The sequence below is a fragment of the Lissotriton helveticus genome, chromosome 7 (genome assembly GCF_964261635.1).
Source record: "Lissotriton helveticus chromosome 7, aLisHel1.1, whole genome shotgun sequence".
Lineage (NCBI taxonomy): Eukaryota > Metazoa > Chordata > Amphibia > Caudata > Salamandridae > Lissotriton > Lissotriton helveticus.
Genome location: NC_136068.1, coordinates 77270135 through 77289730, shown reverse-complemented (window position 1 = coordinate 77289730; position 19596 = coordinate 77270135). Strand labels below are relative to the sequence as shown.

The 19596-nt window shown below is 45.7% G+C and overlaps 1 protein-coding gene across 2 annotated transcripts in view; it reads right to left on the bottom strand.

Annotated features, from left to right (window-relative positions):
* USP5 (ubiquitin specific peptidase 5) overlaps positions 1-19205 on the bottom strand; it is a 164919-nt gene extending 145714 nt beyond the window's left edge. Inside the window, exon 1 of one of the 2 annotated variants that reach the window (XM_078651524.1) lies at positions 18783-19205. In XM_078651524.1, the coding sequence (XP_078507650.1) occupies positions 18783-18890 (108 nt within the window). In that variant the 5' untranslated portion in view covers positions 18891-19205. The remainder of the gene's footprint in view (positions 1-18782) is intronic. The other variant, XM_078651521.1, reaches the window with a different exon arrangement.
* Positions 19206-19596: the final 391 nt, after the last annotated feature.

Here is a 19596-nt window from a genome sequence, read left to right as displayed (position 1 = left end):
CAAGCGTATATTGTACGACCCGTACAAATGTGCTTTATACATCAAATAAATCACGTTAGTGCCACTCGGTTGCAGGAAACTGACATTTCAAATAACTACAGTAAAAAAATAAAAAAAATGTTTAAAAAAAATTCTCAACTGCAGTACTTCGTAGAAAATAAATATTTCCTGTTTTGAATGAATCCTACAATTTCATATTCACTCTCATTCAGTCAGGTACCGTGAAAGGAAACAATTTCCTTTTATCACTGCTCAACAAAGGATTGCAACTAATTCTATATGAACATAGATCTGAGCAAACACAATCATTGCCCGTTGCAAAGTATTACATGCAGATCTACCCAAGATATCCACTGACAAGATATACAGACCTGCTGCAAAACATAACAAGCATTGGCATAGCCAATAGGTCTCGCTTGTGGGACCTTATAAGTATTTAGTTACAAGGATATTGTGCTGCAAAACAAAATACTTATAAGGTCCCACAAGCGAGACCTATTAGCTATGCCAATGCTTGTTTCTAAAAGGTGTAATTTTTTCTTACTTGGCTGAATGAGATGCTGTTTATTTTAAGGCACAAAACTAACACGGGAAGACGTACTTCAATCATAAAGCAATGATTTAGATCAGTGTTTCCCAAACTGGGGTCCGCGGACCCCCAGGGGTCCGTGACACATTTCCAGGGGGTCCGTAGGCAACAGTTTTAAAAGCTTAAAAGGACAGAAAAAAGTTTCTTGTATAATTAGCAGCTTTCCAGCAACAATAAAAGTGTCAAGATAATGCCAGTGATTAATGTACCTGCTGGAGTGTGAGGAGAGTTTTGTTCAGTGGCAGCTTTGACTTAACTAGTGTAGCGCAGAGGGTTAATGTGCCGACTGCAAAGAATGTGTAACACGCATTTTAAAAAGCAGTATTTTATGTGCATAGGTTCGTGGTTACTGCTTTTGTCACAGAGATTAGTTTGTTACTGTGCACTGTATAAGTGACAATCATAATGTAGCAGAGGGACCTATAAACTGTCATCAAAGAGCTGCTTGCAAACTGCATGGTACCAGTTAGTAACTTATGTTTTTTCCCAGTTATTCATTATCCTGATGCTGCTAAAAAGATTTATTTGGGTGGTAATACATTTTTAATGTTAAAGTCAGTGCTAGCCACTGTGTTATGTTCCGGATCCTAAGTTTGTGCTTTTCCAGACCAAGCACTCTTTAAACATTTTATATACACATTGATTTACATGTATGATTCAATGTCTCTATATGTGTGTGATGTAAAGTGCTCCGACACACTACAATGGTATGAGAGATGCTATAAAACAAATGAAATACATGTGACAGAGGGGCTATTGCTTCAATATAAAATTCAAAGGGCCAGATGTAAAATCCGTTTTTAAATGCGCGAACGGGTTTGCGAACCCGTTTGCGCTTGCAAAAACTTATTGAGCCATGTACATTGCCTATTTCGTGAGTCGCAATTTGTTTGCGACTCGCTAAATAGGTTTTGCAACTTGCTTTTTGGAAGGGGCATTCCCATGTACCAATGTTTTGCGGTCCCAAAACGCTCGCAATTACCACCTACTTCAAGTAGATGGTAATGCATTCGCAAATGGGAAGGGGTCCCCAGGGGATCCCTTCCCTTTTGCAAATGCATGCAAATAAAATTTTTAAGGACAGGCAGTGGCCCAGGGACCTCTGCCTGCCCTTAGAAAATTAAACTAAAACGTCATTTTCTTTTTTTTTTAAATGCATGGTAAACGGGCTGCATTTTTTTTTAAAACTGCTTTATTTAAAAGCAGTCCCAGACATGGTGGCCTGCAGAGCCCAGCAGGCCACCATACCTGTGAGGGCTGGCATTCCCAATGGGCTTGCAAATTGCGGGAGGCTCATTAATATTAATGAACGTCGCAATTAGCGAACCCATTGGGAATCCCAAACAGTGTTAAACACACTGTTGAACATTTCATTTAGCGACTCGCAATTTGCCACTCGCAATGTGTCGCCAATTGCGAGGTGCTAAATGAAATGGTCGTATATCTGGCCCCAATATCCTTAGAACTTTGAGTATTTGTTTTGTGTGCACATGTGTGTATTTTTTTCGAATTACTGTTTTAATATTTGAAATTTAACTTATACAAATTTCTTGGGGGTCCCCGGCTTCCAGTGGTGACTCAATGGGGGTCCTCAGGAGTCAAAAGTTTGGGAACCACTGATTTAGATCACTAATAATGCTGCTCCAAGTTATACTGTATTAGTTTTTGTTTTTAACAACCATGCTTTTCATTACATTAACATTGTCCTATGAATTTAAGCTATCATGTGTAAATCCCAATTCTGACAGGGTGTGGTTTATTCTTTTATTGTAAGTTGGGCACCAATTTGCTTAATATCTTACTTCATTGACGGATTCTGCTAGTAATGACCCTGGCAAAGTAAGTAAAATGCGGGAACAGTCAATGTGTAACTGCACCATGTGCAAGATACAATTTTCCCATTGCATACATTCTTCCTTCAGTTCGCCTGAGGTACCTGCCGGCTTTACACATGCTGGTATTATTATTATAGATGATCTCCCATCAGATGGGTGTTCCTGACAATCAGGTCACTTCTCTTGGAAGGCTCAAGCTAGCTCCTCTGCATAACAGTAGCTTTTCCTTTTTACAAAAATAAATAAATCATTGCACTAAGGTAAACTCTACATGGTTCCAAGCCTTAGGCCCAGTCTGAAGTGAGAATGTCAAACAGAGAGGTTCCTCTAAAGATTCTGTTTTCTCATCATCATCAAAAAGAAGGGAAACATGAATATTCGCAATTTCATATCAATGACAATATAGCTCAGGAGGAGATTTGGTCGATAAGCCAGTCCATCCATTACAGAATAATTTAATTTAAAACCCCAATTAAAAGCATAGCTATAAAAGGCATAACACAGGAAATGCAGGGCAAAAATACATTTAGCATCACAGAATAAATTAATACCTATAATAAATATATAGAAATAAATGTTTAAAAAAAAAGTTCTCTCACTTACACTGGTGTGCAGGTATCTTTGGTGTCAAGATAAATGTTAAAAGCACTGGTTTATGGATGCAGGCCTCTAGAAATCTACTGCTATGGCGAGTCAGATTTTATCAGGTCGAGCTATTTTTAGACTCTTCTAGCTCTGTCTGGCGAGCTGGCAAAGAACAGGCGTTTTGTTCATTGACAAAGTGAATGAGTATTAAAGATACCTTTAAATCGTGTTTTGATCTCATCACATGTGCTGTGTGTTTAAAGACAAAGGTCAAATGTCAGGCTATGTCTTCTGACAAATCACTGATTTTTTTTTTCCTGGAGATTGGTGTTTACTTTTATTTCTCTGACTTCAAAAGTTAGAGAATGTTGTAAAGGGAAGAGTCATGCTGGGCACACCACTTACAAATAGGTTGTAAATTAACAGTCCGAATGTTTGACAACATATTTTAGGAGTTAGGAAAGCACTTTTTTGCAATTCTAGAGTGAGGTGAAACAAAGATTTTAATACGATCAAAACAAATCAGAATACTTTACAGGACAGAACATAGACATGTAGACATCTTTGTTCCAAGAAAGGAGAGCGAGAATAGGAAAGACAAATCAACTATGTAAGAGAGCAGAAGAGGCGGGTAAAGACAGCAAAATGAGGGAGAAAAAAATCGACAAGCCAGCGAGACAAAGCCCACCACTACAGGATTTCAGAAAGAAATATCCCAGCCTGGGAGGCAGGCAGCTCTCAGCCTGCCTCCACGCATAGTCAGCAACTGCCGCGGTTCGCGATGCTTGCAATGCACAATACTGCTCTCAGTAATCCCCATTTGCAGCAGCTGGTGATGGGGGTGATTGATGTTGCAAAGCTGGACTCTGTTAACTTGATTTTGAAAGCAGGATGAAATGCATAATCAAATGAATTCTAGCAAGACTTGACCTTGTACCAACTCTATATTACTTGAAAATTGTTTAATATACCAATATTTTCACAAAAGACTTTTTGAGGTTTGTGTAGAACTATGTCTTTCTACAGCTTACCACTTTCAACGGTAAAGAAATGTGACATGGAGATTATAGTGTCACAAAAAGCATAAATACACCCCACTTAAGATTCGGTATTTGGAAGGGATGCCCTAAATACACCTTTCCAAATACTGAATCGAAAAAACAAATTGTGATATGGCAACGCGTTACCGAATCGCAATTTTTGCTTTGTACATATGTAAAAGCATTTTCGTGGTTGGAAAGGGCCTGATGCAGCAAATCGGACAACTTCTGACCACAATTACTTTGCACATCTGGCTCTATGTTCTGACACCAATACATCATTGCTTACCACCAACGTTCCTCCACCTAAACTCTGCAGCATCAGCATCCAATCCTGCTTTAGTTAATTCCAACTATTAAGCCCTCCACTTTGTCCTCCCCACCTGGAGCTGAAGTGCGCCCATAATACCTGTCTTTAAAGTGACTAAAAACACCTCCTAAATATCTAGTCTCACCAAGAATGGCCTAAAGTTTCCCTGTACACATCAACACACCTCGGCCATAGCTTTTGATACCTGAAGTTCAAACATGTCTAAATGTAAAATGGATATTCTTATTCTCACAATGCTGCTTTACCCGTCTCACCCAGGAATATCACAGTTCTTGGTCAAAGATAACCATCAAAAACATACTATCTGGGGAGGAGCTTCGCGCGCATCCGAGATGGCCGCGTGAGCACAGGGCTCCCGGGACCCTCGCCACCTCCCGCATCTATCCTGATTACAACGACTGGTTATTGGAGACGCAACCCAGCTGATATAATAGCTGCTTTCAGAAATCGAATCGGACTCCGGGAACCACAACTACGATACTTTGAACTTTTGCGGCCCACTCCACGGAGCTGCCCGGGGCTCGAGTCAATATGGTGCCCAGGCAGTAGTTGAACAACATCGGCCTGCGGGGCTCTGTCCACGACCTTGGAGTTAACTTTCGGTTTCGTTTTTGGTTCCTTGGCCTCCTCTTATCCCAGTACCGCTCTGGTAGCCCGGGGTACAGCCGGACTCCGCAACCCCACTGTGGGTCAACTGCTGAGTGTTTATGGTTGTGGTGATATCCTGCTGAAATTCGCTTTTGGAGATCCCGGTGGGTGAATTGTGTGGAGTCATTTTCACCAGGTCTCAAAGGCCCCTCAGGGGCGCAACATCTACCATGACGGGCAAACCCGATAGCGAGAAACGAAAGACCAAGACCATTCACCGAGGGGGCACTATTCAAACGAATGTTATGGATCGCTACACTCATCCTAAGGGGTCCCCCGGTGGTGCGAGTAGGTCTCTGGAAGTGGCAGGTGATGGCTCAGCTGCGCCGGATGATTTGACTCTACAGGATGTCATGGGTGCCATTGCCAGTATGAAGACCTCCATTGGCCAGCAATATGAGGCTCTGGCCCTCAAGCTCAACACTGTGGCAATCAACGTCAACCTGATCAGGGTGGACTTATCGAAGACTAACGAAAAGGTCAAATCTTTAGATATTAGAACCTCCAGCCTTACGACTGATGTGTCTGATTTGCAGACCGAGGTTCGCAACCTACGATCCTCCAATGATCTCTTTGCTCGTCGGGTGGAGGATTTTGAAAGTCGGGCCAGACGCAATATTATACGTATTATTGGGGTCCCTGAAAAATCGGAAGAACCAGCTGCGGATCTCCTTGTCGAGGACCTCATCCTAAATCACCTCGCCCCCAAAGGCCTGAGCAACTTCTTTGCGGTGGAACGTGCACATAGAATGCTGGGTGGGAAGCCGACGCTGGGTGCCCCTCCACGGCCTATCATCGCCCGAATTTTCAACTTCAGAGATAGAGACGCTATCCTGCAGACATCTCGGGTGGGCGGCCCCACGAAGTTCGAAAATACAACGGTGAGCTTCTACCCAGACTTCACCCAGTTCGTTCAGAAGCAAGGGATGGGGTTTCAGGGGGTGAAACGACGACTGAGGGACATGGGTATGAAATATGCGATGCTTTTCCCAACTCGGCTACGTGTTGAATACGAGGATCAGACGTTTTTCTTTGATCGCCCTGAGAGTGTGAGTGACTGGCTTGATGCACTGCCTACGCAGCGAGATCGCACGGAACAATCTGGAGGAGCTGAAGGTGGCCCTATGGAGCAAGAATGAGAAGTGGTTTCTGGTTTCCAGACTTTGAGTATAACTTGCAGCTGTGGTTCGATGACTTTTACATTTGCGTTATTTATGGTGGGATACCCAGGGGTGGCGGGGGTAAATGGACTCTTTCCTCCTCCGGGTTTCTTTTTGTAGACTAGTTTAATGTTAGGGCGACAGGCACACTGCAAGTTGGGATGGCTTTTGAGTCTAACGCAGGGGTGCAGGGTGGGGGGGGGAGTTGTATAGGGTACTTTTTGGGGGCGGGGGAGGGGGATTGGGTGTGTTTCATGTTTTCTCAAGGCAACGTATGGTTCTATTTCTGGATCTGGGATTTGTGTTCGCTATGGGGTGGGTTCTGCATTCACTACTGGGATGGGGGATAGGGGGTTGAAGTTACTGTGTTGGAATGTCAACGGGTTGGGGGATAGGATAAAACGTGGGGTAGTGTTGCAACTATTGAGACGCCTCTCCCCTGATGTAGTGTTATTGCAAGAGACACATTTGATTGGCAACAGATACCATGCTATGAATCGACGAGGATATAGTCTTGTCGCGCACTCCGGATTCACTACTGGTTCTAGGGGGGTGGGTATTCTAGTTAGGAGCTCCCTCTCCCTGGAGGTAGATGACATCATCCTCGATGACAGGGGGAGCTATGCTGCTCTCACTGGTAGGTGGGAGGGGAAGACTGTTTCATTGCTGTCTGTATATGTCCCACCTGGTCTGCAAACCACGACTTTCGCTGATTTGGGGAGAATAGTCCTGGGACTTCCGGAAGTTATTCTGGTGTTGGGTGGAGATTTTAATTCTGTCGTATCTGGCAGGGAAGACCGCTACCCCCCCAAAGACCTCACGAGATCGTAAGCTTGGCTGAGTGGCTTTCTGGAGACGCTGGGACTGGTAGACTGTTGGAGCTGCTGCATCCGGGACAGGCGCAATACACCTTCCACTCTGGTGCTCATGGTAGTCACTCTAGACTTGACTATGTCCTGACGCCAGCAGCAACGGCTTTGTCAGTTAGGGAAGTCAGACACCTGGCTCGGGGTATTTCCGATCACTCCCCACTGTGGCTTTTGATGGACACGAGGTCGGGGGCTGAGAGTCGTGTGGCCCCGATTAATCCTTGGTATTTCCGTAACCCCAAAACCCGGGCAGAGTTGGTCAAGTCTCTGGATCAGTATTTTACTGAGAATGTGGGATCTGTGTCCTCCTCTGTTAAATTGTGGGAGGCTTTCAAGACGGTCATCCGCGGACAGGCGCTATCATTAATCGCTGGTGCCAAGAAAAGTGCAAATGAAGCGGCGGTCCGCCTTGAAACCGAAATAGCTGAGCTGGAAGGGGATTTGGAGTTGGGTATCACACCTGATAGGGGTCATGTCCTCAGTCTCAAACAGCTTGATTATAGGGCGTTGGTAACAGACGCTGCTAGAGTTATGAGTAGAGAGCAGCAGGGACGGCTATATGATGTGGGAGACAAGGCTGGGAAACTGATTGCTTGGTTAGACAGAAAGGAGAGAGCGAGTCGTGTGGTTCCTGTGATTGAGGGAGCAGATGGCGTACGAATGACTGACCCTGTTGAGATTGTTGAGTGTTTTGCTGAACATTTTCATAAAGTGTATTCCCCGGTTTCCGATAGACCGGAGGAAGATTCACATCAGCTGTTACGAGACATTGCGTTGCCTTGCTTGTTGGATTTAGACAGGGACCTGATGGACGCAGCACTTTCGGTTGACGAGGTGGCCCTCGCTATTCGTTCCGTCCGTTCGGGAAAAGCTATGGGCCCTAATGGTCTCCCCATTGAGCTTTACAAGTTGCATCCCGACAAAATGGCGCTGTATCTCCGTGATATGTTTCTGGAATCGCGAGACATCGGCTCCCTCCCTTGCGATCAGCGACTTGCGACCATTGTGGTGATTCACTTGGAAGGGAAGCCGCGGGATCGCTGTGCTTCTTATAGGCCTATTTCGCTGCTAAATGCGGAGCCCAAGATCCTCGCAAAGTTGCTGGCTAACCGCTTGATAAAAGTAATCAGTGACCTGATCCATCCGGATCAATCTTGTTTCATTCCACATCGTAATACAGCATTGAACTTGCGGCGCTTGCATGGCGTTCTCGCGAGAGCAGCGTCACTGCGTGAACCGGCCATCTTGGCTTCCTTGGATGCTACGATGGCCTTTGATACAGTGGACTGGCCGTATCTTTGGGCCGCCCTTGCAAAGTTTGGTTTTGGTCCTGGTTTCATTGGCTGGGTGAAACTTTTGTACACGGAACCACTGGCACAGATTGTGGTGAATGGAGTTTCTGAGTCCTTTGTTCTTGGGAGGGGCACGCGGCAGGGATGTCCGTTGTCCCCGCTTCTTTTTGCCCTCGCCTTGGAACCTCTTGCGGCTTGGCTGCGGTGGGAGCCATCGGTGAGGGGTATTCAGTGGACCCCAGACTTTGAGGATCGAATATCACTCTATGCAGACGACATCTTGTTGTATCTCATGTCGCCTTGGAAGTCGCTGATTGTACTGTTTGATGTGCTGAACTCGTTCGGGATAAACTCCGGCCTTGTGAATAATTGGACTAAGTCCTGTGTCTACGTACTCTCTGGTGACGCTACCTCTTTGCCGCGAGGTTGTCCCATGCAGGTGACGCAGATGGGATTTAAGTACTTGAGGGTCTTTATTACGTTAGACCCCGGGATCCGTTATGATCGTAATCTGCTTCCTCCGCTCCAACGGTTAAAATCTGACGTTGTGGCCTAGCGCAAACTGCCGTTGTCCCCCCTCGGGCGTGCAGCTCTTTTTAAAATGATATCCTTGCCGCGGTTTTTATACGCGCTTCAGAACACGTTTGATGTCATTCCGGCAAGCTATTTCCGGGAGGTGGAGAGTCTGCAGAGGCGATTGATATGGGATGGGCGTTCGCGTATCGCCCTCGCCAAACTGACGCTTCCCTGGTATGACGGCTGTTTCGCACTTCCGGATATTAGACGATAATATTGGGCCTCTCAGCTGGGGGCGATTAATCATGCAATGTACGGTCCCGCGTTAAATCCTGCATTTGCGATGGATCGGTGGCTGCTACCGGGTGGTGATTATAATAGGGCGCTCTATTCCAGACCTGCTGTGCGGATACTTTCGGGACCCACTAAGATAGCGGTGCGAGTGTGGCAACGTGCGAATGCGGCAATGGGATGGAGGGATCGACTAACCCGGGCGACTCCGCTCTATGCGTCTGACAGACTGGGCGGCTTGTGGCAGACGAAAGGTTTTGAGAAGTGGGATATGATCGGTATTTGCAGGGTGAGTGATCTCTGGGCCATGGGTAGGATTAAGACCTTTGAGGAATTGAAGGTAGAATACAAGCTGAGTGATAAGAAGTTCTTCAGTTATTTACAGATTCGCCACGCGTTAAGTTCGGTTTTTCCTGCAGGTACTGTTATCCCGGAATCATCTCCACTCGAAGATCGGGTGCTTGACGGATATGTTCCTGACAGCACTATTTCTTTGATATATAAGAAATTGATTAACGATCGAGCTGACCTGTTGACACACCTCAGAGAGGTCTGGACCAGTGACGGTCTAGAGTTGGATGACGAGGACTGGCAATCAGCGATATCCTCTCCTAAGGAGGTCGCGATTCCGGCCCGTCTCCGGCTTGTACAGCTTAAAATCTTGCATCGGATTTATGCGACTGGCCCTCGCCTGATTAGTATGGGTTATGCTGTGGAAGGGTTGTGTAAGCGTGGATGCGGTTTACTTGGTACTTTCCTCCACATCATTTGGGAGTGTCCGGAAGTGGTAGTCTTTTGGAATCGAGTGCATGCTGCGATGAACGAGGTCACGGGTGTTGCGCTGTTTGTTGAATGTTTGGGGACCAACTGATTAGGACATGGCGCAGACTCAGTGGGCGACCCTTGGGAATATGGTTGCCAAGAGAGATATTGCGCAGTTGTGGGGTTCCCAGAGACCGCCCACGGTCTCGGCATGGAAGGAGAACATGGACTGGTGTATGTTTAGAGAGAAGACAGTGTATGTGGCGCGCGGCAGACCTAAGAAGTGGGGGGAAATCTGGGGCCAATGGAACTCCTACGGGGTGATATATGTACGCCTCCCCTCACTGATATTCCGGATGTCCCTCTTTCCCCCTGATCCGACATTCCCAGTGTTGTTTAAGCCTCAATGTGTTGTGACTCTGATTTCCCCTCTGCCCCCCCCTCGCATTGATGATTTGTATTATATTGTAATGCACATTCCTTCCTCCCTGAACGCATATCCAGCTGTATTGTTTTTTACTGCCTTGTTTATGTTTTATCAACAATAAAAAGAGTTTATTAAAAAAAACATACTATCTAACATAAGGAAAACGGTTGCTATAGTGAGTCCCAGAAAGCGGTCACTTGCAAAAAAGCTATAGATGGCTAAATACATGACGCAAGGTACTGGACAACTATGACAATGCTGATTTTTAGCTCTTCCGTGTAGGGTTTAAGCTGAGGATATAAGTCCATGGCAAACGTCATCGCCTCTACACTATCCTATTAACATTTCCCAATTTTCTATTGTAAACATCTGGTAAACACAGCCTTCTGAAAAGAATCAGCTCTTAATACCAGAATCCTTTACCTAACCAAGCATGGATCAAGAATTTGTCGCTCCTAACTGCTTGTTCTCTCTTTCTAACTCCGTCAAGTCCCCCTAGGCATCAACCTGGATAAAAATATGTCCATGGAGAAGTGCTTCAATAACTCTGCCAAAGCAGCGCTCTACACACTCAGGCATCTCAAGAAAGTAAAGCCATTTATTCCCCCAGACGATCTTAAGAGGGTAGGTGGATCTGTTGCCGTCTCAAAACTCGACTACAGTAACTCCCTCCTTACACGAACTCCAAAATGTCCCTTGGCGCCCCTTAAAGCTGCCATCAATGCAGCTGCCGGACTCCAAACAGCCAATAACAAAATGTGATCACATCTCTCTTGCCTCATTAGTCTTAAATGGCTTCCCAGCAAAGGAAGATGAATCTTCATACAAAACCCCTGAGTACTTAGAAACCAACGTTTTCAAAGCTGATAGAGCACAAACACTTAAGAAGTTCTAACGCTCTTTCTAATTCTTCCCACCTTCAAGAAGAAATCATCTCAGGATGGCTCCTTCTCAAATAATGGTCAGAAGATCTGGAACTCACTACGCAAAGATCTCCACTGCAACTCCCCTTTTCCCTCCTTCAAACACGCATCAAATCGTTACTCCTCAACAACTACCTCAAAATGTGCACAAACTGTTCCACAATTCCCTCGCTGACTAGTGCCTTCTAGGTGGTCATATGACTTACCCAATCTCCTTTTTAGGTCTCGCCTAGCGCTCTGCGAGGCATATTGTAGTAGGGTATGTTTTGGGAGTGGACGCACAGCCCATCTTTTCATTGGCTGGGGTCATCGCCCATGGTAAACGCTGGCTTCCGATTGAAAATGAGGCTTCTTAGTCCCTCTTTGTTACCGCCCTGTCTCCTTTTGGGACCGCCCATCAGGACTGGATTGTTTACTTGCGGCATTATACTGTCTCCTTCAATTAGTGTGCAAGCACTTTTTTTTTTACTTGCGCAATGGTGACAGCTTGTTTTGTTTCGTTATCACGCCATGCTCATGACTCAAATATGCACGAGCGCCGGGCTTTATATTTTAGCACGGCACTCGCTTTATACTTAAAAATCGTGCCTAATGCCCACCTCTCAGGACGGCTGCTTGTCACTTCTGCACGCGCACACTGGACGCATACATTAAACATGTCACCGTGCAGAGCCGGGAGGAGCTTGCTGAGAGGGGCTTCGGCGTTATTGCTTTAACTGGTTTCATGCAGGACACCCTCTGCTCTCCCTCGTGAGCATCTGCGGCACAAAATGAAAAGAAGGGGACCGGGGGAGCGCGGGTAGAGGCGCACTGAGGCACAGAGGCCTGAAGAGTGCAGGACAGCGCCTTCACAGGAGGCTAGCTACAGTCTCCAGTCCCGGGGCAGCTGAACCTCTCCGCAGTGCGGACACCGGGGGCTGTCCAGATGCTGAGGACCAGGGAGGCGGTGCTGGAGGAGGAGGAGACGGGAGGAGAGTTGGAGGAGGCTCCCCCTGCAGCCAACCCTCTCCCAGGCGCACAGCCCGCTCAGGAAGCTGCTGCCTCAGCAAAGGGTGCAGGAGCGACGGCATCTGCCCGCCAGGTACCGAAGAGGTCACCCCCTGCTGCAGGACACCAGCATGAAGGGTGAGTCCCAGGACCGGTCACAGCTTTCAGAATAAACTCCAGTCCAGGTGTAACTGACAGCCTTTGTTGTCTCAACTTTTTACTGGCTCTCTTTAGCTTAGTTTCACTTTTTGTACTTATTTCAAACTTGTCTTCATTTTGTGTTTATTTTTCAACCGCAGGATCGCACGTTTTACCTTCTTTCTTCAGATTTGCGTTCTTGCCTTTCTTTGGGTATCCTGGACATATTTTTGTTATTACCTTAACACCCTGGGTTTTGATTCTACATTGAGCACACCCACATTTTTTTAAATCTTCACATTCTCGTTTTAGTTACCAAAATGCTTTAGCACAGACGCTGCATCCAATATTCTTTATACTTTTTGTTTCTTTCCACCCGCGCACTTTTTTCTGAACTCTATATAGTATGCTTTATGGCTATACGCACAATGAAACCTTTTTAGTTTTATGTATACTTTTCGTCGATTTACATTCTTGAATGCTTTTTACACTGGGCATTTGTGCTCAACTGCACATAAGGTTAAAAACTGTATTTACATTTTGTGTTTTGTCTCAAGACGCATGTTGTCAACTGTTTACACTTTGTGTTAGTCCATGTTAGTTACAAATTGTATGTTCTCTCCGTGCGTAAATAGCCTCCTTTTGACTTAGTGTTTTGTGGTTATGTATTTTTGTACGTCACGTGCTTTGCATTGCACGGAAATGCCCCCTTTCACATGCTGCAGGGCGCGTTGACAGTCAGAGTGGCATGTGGGACTGAGACACCTGTGCATGCGTCGCCGGTGCCATGTGCTAAAACTGCACTTTAAAAAGAGGATTGGTGAGTGGGAGGAAAGACCGAAGGCGAGGTGAAACAAGGACCCATGTGGAGGTGAATGGCTGCACACTGGCTGAATGAAACACACAGCCCCAAGGACAGCTGGAATGTACACTCTTGTGCTGACAGATGCACACTGGCTGAATGAAGCATACAGCACACAGGCTGAATGAAACACACAGCCCCAAGGACAGCTGGAATGTACACTCTTGTGCTGACAGATGCACACGGGCTGAATGAAGCATACAGCACACAGGCTGAATGAAACACACAGCCCCAAGGACAGCTGGAATGTACACTCTTGTGCTGACAGATGTATGGAGTGTATCCAGCCCCCCTCGTCCATGGAATGCCAGGACAACCCTGACCAAAGGTGGCCGGGGAGGATCTCTGCAGTCCTTACCGTGTAGAACCCAGTGAAACTGACACGGCAGGGCTTTGTTTGCCTTCTAGGGGAAATAGACTGCCACAATCCTTGAGAGCGCGAGTGAGATCAGAGAGGAGCCATTGCATCTCACGCACTCACCAACACAGGCAGACATAACACGGTGCTATTGTACAAGAAGATTTTGCTCAGAGGCTGACGAGGCCTGGGCATCTGAGCTCGCAAACACAAACAGGGGAAAGAGCCAGTAAAGTCACAAAAGTCCCTAGGAGGGGGATGATCCTTTATTTTACTGAGCCTTCTTTTTTGTTCACTGTCACAGAAGGGAGCACCTTCAAACATGTGACTGCATGATGTCAGCTGTACAAATACTAAGCTTGTTTTTGACCTTACATCGTACAATTTAAGCAGGACTTCCCCTGCCACTGACACGGTTTCAGCCCTTCCATTATATCCAACGCAGCAACATGGAATTTTTTTTACTTTTGCTAGAACGCACCATAGCTTTCGCCTTTTACAGTGGCAGTGAGTTGTACATCAAGCAGGGTTAGCCGTTTCACTAACACTGCCACCAGCTCTTCCAGTCTTTCCAACACACAATCCCATACCACATAATTCCAGTACACTCAAATCCACACAATTACTATCCACATAATTTCACTGCACACCATGCCACATAATTCCACAACTAATAATTCTAATCCAAACCACATAATTCCACACCACATACATCCACTTCACTCTAAAACACATGGGTAAATTGCATTGTCATTTACAACGCCAATAGCTCAAACTCTCCCAAATGCAAAACCTATTAGCATTGCACAAAATAAATTAAAGTTTTGCAACATGCCACATAATTCCACACCATAATACTACTCCAAACCATCCCACAGCATTTCACACACACCTCACAATTGAATGCCACTCAATTATGCACCACAACATAATTACACTCCACATATTACCACTCAACGCCACATAATTACACTCCACATAATTACATTCTACTCGATACGACCTAATACACCCCGCATAAATGCACTCTGTGCCACATACCAGCAACCAACACAAATGCCCTCCACACCATGACACATAATTCCAATAAGCATTATTACACACAATGCCACACAGGTCCAGGCAACACAATTCAAATCCATACATTTTCGATACACTCCACAAAATGCCACACCAAACAACATATTTCAACTACACCACACAATTCCACAGCACACCACATAATTCCACATCATGCCAAAACATTTAACCACACACCACATAATTCAACTCCACATCATGCCACTAGACATAGCTCCATAACACACAATCTCACTCTACATAAGTCCAGTGCACTTTATACCATTTAATTACTATCAACATATTTCCACAGCACACCAGAACACATTTCCACTACACAACTCCACACCACACAATGCCAATACAACCCATCTTTCCCTCACACTTCCACCAGCCCTATCATCTCTCCCTAATACGGCACTGCCACTTCTCAACGTACAATCCCACTGACCCCTCTCATTCCTGCCTCACACTCCCCGTCACCTCGCTTAATACTGCCAGCTCACACATGCTACCTTCCTTTACCTCACCACACTGTGCAGTGGCTCATCCCTCTCGTACTCTTGCACCCCTCTAACGCATTCTTCTAGCCTCTCTCATGTGGTTCACTTCAAGTCTTCGAGCACAGTTTCTTTCCCGTGCCTTTTCAAAGTTTCCGGCCCTCAGAGCCACGCTCTCCTCCTTTTCTTAGGGTGTCTCCTGCATACACAGACACTCCCTCTTTATGCGTCTGTGGCCTGCTCTCCCCTTCTTTCTCATACACTCTTGGGGCTTGTATGAATGGAGTTCATTCAACACTTTGCGCACAAACTACCTATCCTTCGCTATCTTCCTTTCTATCCTGTGCAGCTCCGCTCATCTATTCACCATTTATTTATTTATTTTATTTTATTTATAGTGTTTTATATAGCGCGGACATGACCCGTGGGTATCAGAGCGCTTAACATATGGAAAACAGATTGACATAGTGATAACATTTATAACAGCAAGACATATATAGGGGTAGGGCAGTCTGCTTAGAAAAGGGATTACCTAAAGACATAGAAGAATTAAACAGTTGACATTATAATAGCAATTATAGCAGCAAAAACAAATCAGATGTGGGAGGTAGTGTGCTGTCTACGGTGATTAAAGTAAGATATATTCCTAAGGTCTAAGTTGTTAGTATTAGGATGTGACTATGTTTAGGTACGGTCATAGTCATGCAGTCAAGTTCTATGAGGTAGTATGGTATATTATTAACAAGTCAATATCGGCGTAATAAGCCATAAGAAAAGTATGGGAATCGTTGGGTGCATCGAACATAAATATTAACAGGTTCAGGTATGGGTGATATCTTCCGGTGAGCGGTATGGAATAGATATCACCTAATAATGAGGTAGCAATAGGTTGTAAAGCCGATGCTTGAGTGGCATCAGTCGTTTGTCTAATTGGTCTTCCAAGAGTTCGTGGTGACTCCAGTCCTTTTTGGCAGAAATGTTCGTATCACAAGTCTGTGGTCATCTCAATATAGGGTATTTACTCATCATGTGACTTTTCAGTTCCCTTTTAAAAGCTACGATATTTTGAATCCTCCTGATGTAAGGAGGGAGTGAATTCCAGACTCTGGGGGCCGCTCCTGAAAAAGCTCGGTCATAAGTCTTTTTTTTCTGGAAGAATGCCGGCCGCAATAGCAGCTCTTTGGAGCTTCTTGTTGTTCTATTACCTCCCGATATCTTAATTTTCTTGGCGAGATATCTCGGCGTGTTGTAGTGAACCGCTTTATGTGTGATGCAGGCCATCTTCATTTTAATTCTAGCATCATAAGGTAACCAGTTTAGGGCCTTCAGGTGCGGAGATATGTGGTCGAATTTCCTAGTTCCTGTGATGAGTCTTGCCGCTGCGTTGAGACAGGCTTTTAGTGGTGCGGTGGATGTTTTTGGTAGGCCAGCTAATGTGGTGCAGCCATATTCGATCCTCGAGATAACTAACGATTGGATGGCAAGTTTTAGGTCTGCTTCGGAGATAAAGGGCTTCAGTTTCCTTAGATAGTTTAAATGGAAGCGGGCGCCCTTGGCCATCAGGTTGATGTGTTCTTTCATGTCTAGGTTCTTGTCTAGTGTAATTCCTAATGATTTGGCTGAATTAACTAGGGTCGGGGTGCAGTTCAGCGCAGTCACCAGTTTCGCCCATTCCTTTGCCTCTGTGTAACTCCTTGTCGGTGAGATTAACAGGAATTCAGTTTTATTGGCATTCAGTTTCAGGTGGTTGGCTGTAAGCCACTGCAATGCTCTTTTTAGCGTTTCATTCATAAGATCAATGTCTTCACTGCAGGCAATCTTCATGTATATTTGGGTGTCGTCTGCGTACATGTGATAAGATATCTGTGAGGTCCGAAGAATCTCTGTGAGAGGTTCTACATACAGGTTGAATAGATCTGGGGATAGCGTTGAGCCTTGAGGGACCCCTATTGTGTTAGGGCATGGGGAAGAGGTTGCTTCGTTGACCCTGAATAGCTGAGTCCTGTTCTGCAGGAAGGAGTTAAACCACTTCAGAACGTTACCGGATAAACCCATCCTGTCATGAAGTCTGGTCATCAGAATCGCATGATTTACCGTGTCGAATGCCGATGATAAGTCCAGTAGTATCAGTAGGCACGCCTGATTTTGGTCAAGGGCTTGTAAAGCGTCATCAACAATGTGTAATATCGCAGTTTCCGTGCTGTGACCTGTTCTGAAACCTGATTGGCAGTCGTCTAGTAGTGAGAACTTAGCGATATGTTGACTCAGTTGATCTTGTACACATTTCTCAAGAAGTTTGGCCAGTAGAGGGATGTTGGTCACTGGTCGATAATTGTTCGGGTCTGTTGCATCAGCTGTCGGTTTTTTGATAATGGGAACTACCTGCCCCGTTTTTAGGCAGTCAGGCAGGGTCCCTTGTATTAGTGAAGCATTTATTATCTCCGTCCAGATTGGAACTAGAGTGTGACTGATTTCTCTTACACATTTTGCGGGTAGCGGGTCTTGGTAGTGATTGTTAGGTTTAAGTTTCGCTAGCGTTTTGGCGATCATACCACATAATTCCACTAAACACCACACAATTCCTCAACTAACAATCCCAAACCAACCCACATAATTCCACACTACATACATCCACTCCAAACCAAAACACATGGGTAAAAGCCATTGTCATTTACTACGCCAATAGCTCGAACTCTCACAAATGCGAAACCTATTGCATTGCAAATGCTTGTTATCCCTGATGCTGTTCTCCTTGTGCCCTGCGTACTACCTTATGACGTTATAACCACTTAGTGCTTTACGATCTTGTGTCTTGGATATTATGAATAACCTGATGTACCTCTTGTAAACAAATGTGCATATTCACACAATATGCAAAGCGCTCTGATACACTCGGGTCTTGTAGTTGTATTTGCACATTCACACAACTTGTAAAGGGCTCTGATAATCTCGGGTCCGGCTAGCTTTATAAATCTCAAATAAATAAAATACCAAACTACTGAAAAATGCAACGCGAAATTCCAATTCAATAGCGATCGTGGGAGTCCAAACATGCAATCAGTCTAAACCAGAACTACATTTCCCGGGATGCAAGGCCTGGAAGAGACAATGCTAAGACACAGTCCTACAATGTTTTGACTCTGTATAAGACAAGACTCCGTATCCTAGACTACAAGAAATAAATGGGCAATGCAACAGACTGGCATGAAACGTACATATCCTGCCCTGCTTTCCAGTCTCCAACATGAATACAGGGGCTCCCTACACAACAATCACTCGCTAGTCAGAGTCAACTGCCTCAGACTAGGTGATGTGACAAGGGGTATGCTGGGTACTGAAGTCTTGGTTAGACTGCTCGCTACTATGTGACATAGTTATACACTACGAATCCCGGCAGCCATTGCGGCTGTCATGCTTCAGATCGCCCCAAGCGGAATGACGCATCCAACGCTTGAGCTGATGGGAAGTGTAGTCGTGCGTCACACTAGTTCCGTTGCAGACAGCCAGCTGCGCACTCCATGTCCCGGCATTCAATGCGGCGGGCGACGCACCCTGGGTACGAAGAGGAGTGGAAAGAAGGGAAAGAGGGGAGGGGGCTGCTGGATCTTACCGGTGTGTCGAAGGAGAACGCACACTCGTCCTTGTGCACGCGGTCGCCAGCTTTGGGCACCCGAATGGTGGGCAGCACGGCCACCAGCGCCTCGCTCACCGCCGCCATGGCCTCGCCTGCTTTACACCTCTTCCAACTGTCACAGGAGCCGGCGGGACGCACACGGGCAGCGCGAGACAGTCAGAGCTGGGAGGGGGGAGGTGCCTGCCCGCGCATGCGCTGCTTCTCGGAAAAAGGCACGGTGCCCGCGTTGAAATTATCGCCCGGCGCGAGGCGAGGATTTGGGGGCCATACCGGAATTGGTAATCCGGGGGCAGATTGTGTGGATTGACAGAGTATGTGCCCTCATCTGCTGGACAAACTCTTGGCACAATAACAGAAGACCATAGATGGATAGGGCCGGTGTTGAAAGCGATGACGGACGAGTATAGGGACTATGGAAACAGAAGAAAGACTTTGCAGCGTTAGATCTCTGCACAGTCATGGCAACAGGAGTTTTGCAGGGTGCCGCACACCAGGAATAAAAGCATATTTTGCGTCAGGCGTTTTAATTAAAAACAACCCTGATGCACCCATGCAAATTTACCCCCCCCTGGCAGCTGGTATTTTGCTACCGCAATACAAGCTTTTATATTTATATCATGATTCTAAAGGTACCAGGGGTTTGTAGATTTCTCCTGAGGGATCCTAGAAAATAGACCAAATATAGCTACATCTGTTTTTTTTGTATGAAAAAGTTGTGCAATATAGTCTTATGCTTTTTTCTTTTCTTCTAAAAATGGCATCAACAAAGGTTTGCCATACTAGGATCAAT